This window comes from Arachis hypogaea, chromosome 15, assembly GCF_003086295.3.
Source record: "Arachis hypogaea cultivar Tifrunner chromosome 15, arahy.Tifrunner.gnm2.J5K5, whole genome shotgun sequence".
NCBI lineage: Eukaryota > Viridiplantae > Streptophyta > Magnoliopsida > Fabales > Fabaceae > Arachis > Arachis hypogaea.
The window spans coordinates 73,359,827-73,369,462 of record NC_092050.1 but is presented as its reverse complement, the minus strand read 5'-3'; the positions used below and the strand labels follow the sequence as shown (position 1 = coordinate 73,369,462).

Here is a 9,636-nt window from a genome sequence, read left to right as displayed (position 1 = left end):
ACTTAATGGAGAGATTCTCTTTGCTACATGTCATGGTCAGTCAAACTTTAGCCACCTTTAACCACCTTTAGCCACTCAATCGCACGCCACCATAGAACTTACCTACTTAAAGTGCGTTTACGTTTTATGCAAATTTATAAGAGTTTAGTAGTAATTTAGAAGATTGATAACGAATTCAATCTATATCAATTCTTTAATAACAAGGATTATCAAAATACATATTGTTTGAGTTATAGTTCATTGGCAGTAATTTTACAAGTACTAGTTAATTTGAACTCATCATAATCTTAAACAGAAAGATAATATGTTTATCGTTTTAAGATTTTCTTAAGAGAAAAATGATTTTGAAAATAAAAATGTTGAGAGTGGTAAAGCTTATTTAGTAAATTAGAGCAACTCCAACGTGGAATTTTCTTGGTGCAATTTGTTTTTCTCGAAACCAAAGATTGCTTTTACCGTTGGCACTAAAAACCAATGCACAGAGACAAAACGGCTATATTCAAATTCGAGTGTTCTCTATCTGCACACAAAAGCATCACAAACAAATGCATTCCTTAGCTCTTGAAACATGAATGAGGGGACGAATAAACACAAATGAACCACTATAAGATACTACGAAAATATTGTGGCTCGGCATTAAGCTTCCGATATAAGGGCACTGCGAAGATCGCCACTGTTTGATGAGTACTGAGTTGGAAGTAACGCAGGGTCTTTGTAAGCGTTTACCAATCCGTCATAAAACACGCTCATTGTGGCATCGTTCTCGTCTTCCCTATCCCTCTTTATCAAACTCTGCTTAACATGAACACAAATCGCAATCATAACTAATGGATTGAATGCAACATGCAACAATCTTATGTTCTTTTAAGCCCTGTTTTCTAAATCCCACAAGATTCGAGATAGAAATATACAGGGATATACTAGGAGAGAAAAAATTGTTTGGAGGATGATATAAATATAAAAAACAGATGAAATGTCTCTACCTGGGGGCACTTGCCTAATCTAGAAATGTCTTTACATTTTCTATCATGAGACATTTACCAAAACATAGCTACAAAATTGTTGCTTTCTTTTGAATTTATGTGAGCTTATTTATTCAAGATAATTTATAGGACGTAGTTAAGAAGTTAGTTCATGTTATCTGTTTTATTCAAAGTTAGTTATAGTTGCATGTGCAATTAGTTGAGCAGCCTTGTATAAAAGGAGGACCTCAGCCACTTGTATTAGTTGTTCCATTAATGCAATCTTCTCAATAATTCTGCCCAAAAAATTTAATAACTCTGCAATCAAAACTCCTCCGTTCCTTTTTCTTTTTAACAAGGAAAAAATTCTACAGTGCTGGAGGAGAACTTCATCCACACCTAATGAAACTACCGTATCATAACTCTAGACTAGACACGTATTTTGGAGCATCAATTTCCTTTAAGCTTTGTTGCATTTGAAGCAGAAGGGGGACCCACATTTCATAGCTTTTGTTTGACTGTGGCTAGGTACAACTGACAACTCCGGAACTGGCTTTGGGGCAGACAGAAGATTCCAACTGTTCCACCGACCGGAGTCTCTGGTACAATTTCTCATCATCCCCAGATGAACCACTTTCGTTGCTCTCGGCAACGTATTTTTCATTCTACTCCTCACTAATCCACCTTCATGTGTCTCACTGGATTAGCACAATGTAGAGGTGGTGGTGCAAGAGGTGGGTCATCTTGGACAAAATTTGAGTGTCTAGAACTATCACCACCTACGTCACCAACCTTCGCAAAAAGCTCCATCACTTGTTGGGCTATGATTTTTCCATGTACATCAAACATCAATCTCACATGCACATCGTCATCCAACCAAAAAACACGAAACCGAAATACTCTACTCTCCATCGGTGCAAACAACATATACCTAACTCTTCTAACTTCCTTTGTTCCATTAGCATTCAAACTCGTCAATATTAGGCTCTTCAACTTAGACAAAAAACCTAATCAACAAGTATGCAGTAGGATAGGACTTTCACACTCAAAACTAATCCCACCGTCACCCATTCTCATATGACAATTAGGATATAAACTCACGAGAATATATTAGACATTCTTACTAAACCTGTTGAGAGAACAGAGAAGAAAAAAGGGTAAGAAGAAGTGATTTGCTTGTGACCAAGACTACTACTTACAGATCCATTTATCGCTGAGTTAAATTTATCATACTATATCTCGTTTACAATGTAAATGACTTTAGTATGGCTTTATCTTGTTTACAGTATAAACAAGTTGATAACATACGTATCTCGTTTACATTGTAAAGGAGATATGTTGAAACCCTGCTTCGACACGTGCCTCGTGTGCACCCAATTTCTTTGTCTAACAAACGTATCTTATCTCGTTTATAGTGTAAACGAGATATGTGTATTATCGACTCTTTTACACTGTAAACGAAATAGGTGATAATGCTTAAATTGGTAATTTACTTGCAAATTACGTATATGGGTAAATAAAAGAAATAAACTATTTATTTAAAAATAAAAAACCATCTTTAATAACTATTTTTGAAAAATAAAAGTTTTACCAAACTAAATCTTAGATTCATGGCAAAAATCACCACTATTAGAGTTCACATCAGTGCAACCGCAAAGTATTGGAACCTACTTCAATTGGACATTATGTGGTTTTAAATGCAGACCTCTTTGAAGAAGTATACATGGATTTACCTCTTGGACGCTCAAGAAGGAAACAAGGGCTGGTTCGCAAACTAACTCGATCACTATACAAATCACATCAGGCATCAAGATAGTGGTATAACAAGTTCCATTCTGCTCTAGTTAAACAAGGATTCAGTCAACGCAAGAGTGATTATTTTTCATTCACAACAGCACAAATTTTCTTCTAGTCTACGTGGATGATATCGTCATAGCTGGACCGTAAGCATTACCAACGTAAACAAAGTACAAGAGAAGTTGAAAAGATATGTTCAAGCTCAAGACACTAGGCAATCTCAAGTTTTTTCTAGGATTAAAACCCGAAAGATCTAAGATGGGATTTTACTTTTCCCAAAAGAAATACACACTCACTACTAGAAGACACGAATTTCCTGGATTGCAAACCTGCTATAATTCCCATGGATGCTAATTTGAAATTTAGAGATTCAGCAGCTGAGCATCTCCCAGATGCATCAGTTTACAGAAGGCTCATTGACCAATTGATGTACCTTATTATTTCTCGTTCTGACATCACTTTTGAAATGAATGTTGTCCACCAAGTTCTGAGATACCATAAGGTAGATCTGAGACAAAGGCTACTCTCAGCAAGCTCCAAGTTTAATATTTCGGTATATGCTGATGCATATTGGGGGAGTTGCATTGATCCCAGGTGCTCCACAACTGGGTATTGAACATTCTCGGGGATTAGATAGTTTCATGGAAGACAAAGAAGCAAACCATCGTTGCTCCACAAAATCTGAGTGCCACGCCATGGCTAATGCCTTATATGAAATAGTGTGGATCATTGGACACGTTAAATTCGTCAACATCCACATTGATTCAGTTATGCTGTTTTCTGACAACAATATGGCCATAAATATAACACAAACCCAGCTCTACATTAGCAATCAAAACATGTGGAGATAGATTGTCATTTCAATGAGAGAAGGCAGAGGCAAGGACAGTGAAGCTCCTCTATACACCAAGTAAGCACCAAATAGCAGGTATTTTAACAAAGCCCTTACATGCTCCTCAATTTCAGTTTCTCATGGCCAAGTTAGGCTTATATTGATGTATATGCTCCAACTTGAGAGGAGATATTAGCTTATTTATTCAAGATAGTTTACGGAAAGAAGTTAGTTTCTGTTATCTGTTTTATGACTAGTTAGTTACAGTTGCATGTGCAATTAGTTGAGCTACCTTTTTAAAAGAAGGATCTCAACTACTTGTATCGGTTGTTCAATTAATGTAATATTCTCAATAATTCTTCCCAATAATCTCTCTTCTAACATATACTGTAAAAAATTTTGGAGACTAATAGTCACTTTCTAGATTTGAAATTTACCTCTGCAGAATATGCGACAAATATTGGTAGGAACCGTTTCCGACAGTACTCGTTAAAGAGAAGCGTGAGGATCGGAAGAGGAACAACCAAGGTGGATGCTAGGGGAAGTCTTTTCAGTGCAAAGATTCCCACTGCAATGATGTGCATGAGTACCATTGAAAATATCATTGAATTGTGCACAATTGGCCAACATTTCCCAGCAGTTTCATACTTTGGTGCATATACATTCATAAACTGTATCATATATAGACAGAGGATTAGTACAAGTCATATATGAATACTAGTTTCATATGTAAAAACTACTTTAACTTTTCAGGATCCCAAATAAACCAAAAGAAAATGATCCTTGCATAAAATTAGTCATTATAGAAACTATTTATGGAGGAAAATCAAATAACTAATTCAGAATTAGATAGATATCAGAATATACACTAAAGAAATGCAAACCTGGTTGCGGAACACGATGTATGCCAGGCACAGATAGGCCAATAGGAATGGTAAAATCAGTGGAGCCAGAAAGAAATAGATAATGCCAAGAAGTCCAAAGAAAAGGATCCTTGGAACATCCCTGTGGTATGGAATAGATGGGACTTCTTCGAATTCATCACTTGGACTTGTGAAAGGCCTTCTTATTAAACTGAAAATCAGAGGGATTATACGGAATAGTTCTGATGACACACTTGTCCATCCTGTTGTGACAACATAAGCAATGAAAAATGATGCCTACAATAAAACAAAAAATTAGTTAATTGCCTAAAAGCCACAAAATAAAAAATTTTAAGGACAGCAATGTCTTGTATATTGTTCAAAAGTCATAATGAACAGACAACGAAAGACATGCTAAGATCAAATTAGTTATGGAACATGAAACATGGTTCGAGCGTAGACCATTAGTTGTTTTATCATATGGGAATAATTTGGATAGTTTTGTGAAACTTTGACATTTGAAAAGAAAATGTTACCCAACTTGCACCAGATATTTTATATTCGAATATAGATTAAATTATCCTGGAGGATCTTATAGTTTTATCCAACTTAATTAGTTTCTTAAAATTTAAAAGCTTGTGTCAAGTCTCTATTGTATAAAAAAATTTCATTAAGTCTGTATTCTTGAAACATTTCTAATCAAGTTCCTATACTCTACAAATAATTTCAATCCAGTAGAGTAAGAACTCTGTGATCAAGTCTTTTTACTGCAAAAGAAAATTCTGAAAAAAAAAATCATCATTTAATACAGGTGCATGATGACAAAAGTTTTAAACCAGAGGAACCTAATTGAAAAATATTTGTACCATATAAGTACTTGATTAAAAATGTTTTAACTATAGAGGCCTGATTAAAAATTTTTGTACATTATAGAACTTGCTTATATGGACCAAATTAAAAATTGAGTAAAACTATAAGGACGACAAGATTGCATTACAACTGGGAGAAAAATCGTCCAACCTGCGCAGGAACTGCAGCAGCCAGCTTTGAAGGAATGCCCTTGGGATCAAGCAAAATAGACAGCATAGATAGAACTGACCCAGAAAACACAGTTGCAAAAAACACATTCCATATTGTGAACCACAGAACTTTCTTAGTTGCACTCAATTCAATAGAACTATGCGAGATGTGTCCTTGAATGGCGGAAAGGAACTCCATAACAGGTGGCACTAATTTCAGAAACAACTGGAGAATAAGGCTGGGAAGGTATCCAGTAATCACTTGACTCACAAATTTTCTGAAAGATAAAGATTCACCAAAGGCTAACTAATTCAGCTTTATAAAATTGAGAAGACAATACATTAAGCTAAAGCTAGCGATGTCAACAAATTTAAAATACATAGCATCACTATTAACCAAAAGAATAGTTAGAATGAGATTGACCATTATGAAAATTTGAAACGATATGCAGATATTTGACAACAATTTAGCTTACATTGTCAGAATAGTAGTCAAGAAGGGAAATAAAACTTCCAGTTGACTAAGGTTGGTAAGCCCTTGCACAAACACAACAGGTATAAGGAATAAAATGGTGAAAAGAATACTTGCAGCTACAACGACCAGCTTAGAAATCCATCTTTGCATGAACGACTCGGAAAAGAAAGGCCAGTAAACATCATGAGGTTCTGGAGCTAGTTCAGTATTCCACAGGGTGGGATTGATGGACTGCTGCAAACTGGAAGCAGTTGCAGCTCCAAAACGAGTTTTGAAGAACACAAAGGCAGCTCGAGCTTCCTTGCATATATAAGAACAGATTTAAATTAATAGAATGCACTTTAAATCAAGAATGAAACTATATCTCATTTTTGGAAGAAAAAAATAAAAGAAAAATGAGAACAGAGAGATTGGCACATACTTCTCCTGCCAATAAAACCTCTGACTGCTTCAACCTTACATTCTCCTCAATGTCCTCTAACTTCTTTTCGTAACGCTCTCGGAGATTACTTTTCCGTCCACAAAGTCCAAAAATGCCACAACAATTATGCTGTGGTAGAGTGGGATCTGAATCCGACTGTAACCGAGTAATCCTTTTATATAATTGTTTGGATTCATTCTGCATTGAACAAAGGGAAAGGTATGCAAATGAGTTCCATAATTCTTAGAGATGAAAAAGAAATACAGTCTGCAAAAGCAGTTTGCTTGATCAACAGCATAGCATTCACCTTATGGCTGTGTGCTAACAGGTTAACAAGCATTTCATAGAGGGGAAGCACTAATTAGGCCAAACATGAAATCTCAATCAATAATTTCTATACAAGCATAAAGGCAACAGAAATTTTAGTAAATCTATATAACTTAGTCAATTATGGTAAACTTCAAAGTCAGATTATAACTGTCTCTGAGGTTACTACCTACTATTATTAGAAAGTTGTTAATTAGTTATTCAACATTGTACTCTGAATATAGGAGTAATAAGTAATTTTGTATTTCCCTGAAGTTGCTGATTACACGAGTTTATGTTATCCATACTATGATTCTTAGGAAATACTAAAAAATCTTGAGTGAACAAATAAGTAGAACAGAATCAAAGCCACAAAATTTTGAACCCCTTAAAGAAGAGTAAAATATAAATTTACAAAAACTAAAATCTCAACGCAGTACTCACCAAGAGTGTCCGGATTTTACTTGTGCGGTGAACAACCACATGTGACAGGTATATAGAAGGATAAAGGTCTTTAAAGAAGTTCTCAACACTATCACTGATGCTGCAACCGGGGTAAGTAGGAGTGCTGCGGGCCAAAATGGTAAACTGATGAGGCTGAGGTTTGGATGAATAAAAAAAAGAAATTCTTCTTGAAGATATGTATCTATATTCCTGGAAATTGAAAATAATGTTGACAAATGAGTAATAAATTCAACTATTGCTTCTCAGATAAATTATATCAACTTGCATACAACAATAAATGAATAAGACACAACTATTATCATGTTATTATTTTTCTTTTTTCTTTTTTTTTTTTAATATTCTATATATCAGCAACAGAAATAACAAATATTTATGCATTGCATATTCATCTTAAAATGTGTCTCTTGCTTCTCTTCATTTTTGGAGGTTCAAAAATTGACTTAAAAAATCATCCTTGAGACATGTCATGTATGTCCCTATATTCCGAAAGTATATAAACTATCTGATAACTATGAGGACAGTGACGGTTTTAAGTTTTTGGTCTCAAACGTCTGTATCTTGTTTGTGTCGGAACAACAACCAAATGCTACCTAACCATGGGGATGACTTCCATGAGCTACAAGATCATGGACTTACATAAAACAGTAGCAAGCAAATGAATCCAGTGACAAGATATATAGCAGAGAAGTGGACCCACAACCTGAAATAAAAATGATAATAGGACAATAAATCTCACATACATCCCAATACCATATTGCAAAGTAAGAAAAGATAAGTGCAGAGTAGATAAACTCTTCTATAAATAAAGTTCAGTTCTCTAAGGCCACAGCTCAATTAAGGCAACAAAAGTATTGAGGTAGTATTCACCAGTTAGAGCCACTGTTTACATTTGATATGGTGAACACATCCAAGGAGTTATTGGCGAAGTTGGTGATGTCGAAATCTTGTTGGTTACTTCCCCAACAATTTACTGGAAGAATGACAAGGATCCCAATAATCCCAGCAAAAGTAAAAATTTTCAAGCTGCGCCAAAGAAACACAAGAACTCAATTTAAATAAGATATGACTTTAATTGCCAAAAGAACATTGGAATTTCAAGTGTGAGTAGTTTATTGCAACATCAATTGTGTTCCGATTAAGGTTAAGGTTACATACTCCCTAAAAGAATAGATACCTGAAGGTTATAATGCACATAAACACAACACCGTCTAAGCCTGATAAAGATAACAGTTCCTCTTCAGAGAGCCTCCAAGCTTTTCCAACCCAACCTGGAGAAGGTATTAGTCTTTCCATGTTGAAATGGGTTCGCCTCCTAGAAGTTCCTTTGGCCAGAAGGCGCGGCACATAAACTTCATAATTGCGGGGTTGTTTCCTCAATATGGAATACAGAATGAAGAACAGCACACAGAGGGCAGTGTTGATCCCAAGAGAAGTTAACAGAGCAGAGACAATCATGTTTCCCAATGAAACAAGATCGCTAAGGAACCCAGAAAGTTATGACTGCCTTCTGCAAGAAACATAAGTGGAAAAGCAAAGTCAAAGAATGTTCAAATTTGAGTTAAGTTTGGAAATAACCAATTAGACCTAATGTGTGTCATGAAATTATGCTTTGTCTAAATCACTAGTACTTGAAGCCTCTTTATTACCAGTTACCAAAAATAGAATTAGAAAAATATGTCTGAGAAGTTGCCTCTCCACATGTGGGAGACAAACTCAAGAACATCATGCAGACCAGCTTGCCTACCACTCAGACTAATCCAATGTTGGTTAGATTATTTGATTATACTAAAAAGAATCTAAAGAAAAGCTATATCGTAAGTTCAAGTAAGTGTATGCATTAAATCACTAAGCAAGCTCCAGGCCCACAATGGGGTCATAGAACGACAATTGAGTTGCACAAAAGAGCCCCCCCACCCCACAAAAAAAAAAAAAGTAAATGCAAATACAAAGTGTTGAAATTGACATTGACATGCAATGTGTATTAACACAGTACGACACCCACATTCAGAAATTCCCAAAGTACGGCAACTAGTTTTACTAATAATGAGTAGAAAATAGAATATCGGTTTAAGAAAAATGGATACGAGGCCCAGAAAGTGAAACAGAGAAAGAGATGAAGTAAGAGAAAGCTTACCAGTTCCTCTTGAAGTTGAAATGAACAAGAAGAGCATTCATTCATGTGTCTCCCAAGTTCTAGCTATTCTGCCAACAACAGTTTTGACAATATAATAAAAAATATACATTTAAAATCATGACAATGCTCGGTTATCATTTTATATTTCTAATTTACAAATAAGATATGGCAATAGAACAATACTCATTTACTCAATAAAAAGGGCAAAAGGTGAGAGTGGCCAATACCATACGTCCATACCTATGATGGAGTAAGTGGAGAGTACAGTTGAAAGGTGGTTTTCTTTTTTTTTTTTTTTTTTTGGTCATGAGTTGAAAGGTTGTTGAAACTTGAAATGGTCAATGACTCAAAAGCTAAACAAA

The 9,636-nt window shown here is 35.3% G+C and overlaps 1 protein-coding gene across 7 annotated transcripts; it reads right to left on the bottom strand.

Annotated features, from left to right (window-relative positions):
• Window positions 1-377: 377 nt before the first annotated feature.
• On the bottom strand, window positions 378-9,636 carry LOC112750310 (CSC1-like protein At1g69450). 7 transcript variants are annotated; one of them, XM_072216363.1, is made up of 12 exons: window positions 9,515-9,636; window positions 9,275-9,342; window positions 8,315-8,647; window positions 8,008-8,163; window positions 7,777-7,840; window positions 7,120-7,329; window positions 6,370-6,567; window positions 5,950-6,248; window positions 5,475-5,751; window positions 4,476-4,751; window positions 4,029-4,262; window positions 378-792 (listed from the first exon to the last, which is right to left on the bottom strand). In XM_072216363.1, the coding sequence occupies exons 3-12, from the start codon at window positions 8,593-8,595 to the stop codon at window positions 637-639; spliced, it is 2,151 nt and encodes a 716-aa protein (XP_072072464.1). In that variant the 5' UTR covers window positions 8,596-8,647; window positions 9,275-9,342; window positions 9,515-9,636; the 3' UTR covers window positions 378-636. The 7 variants fall into 7 exon arrangements, with proteins under 7 accessions (XP_072072464.1, XP_025654742.1, XP_029149262.1 ...); XM_025798957.3 differs by lacking the exon at window positions 9,515-9,636 and having other exon boundaries at window positions 9,275-9,444; XM_029293429.2 differs by lacking the exon at window positions 9,515-9,636 and having other exon boundaries at window positions 8,028-8,163; window positions 9,275-9,444.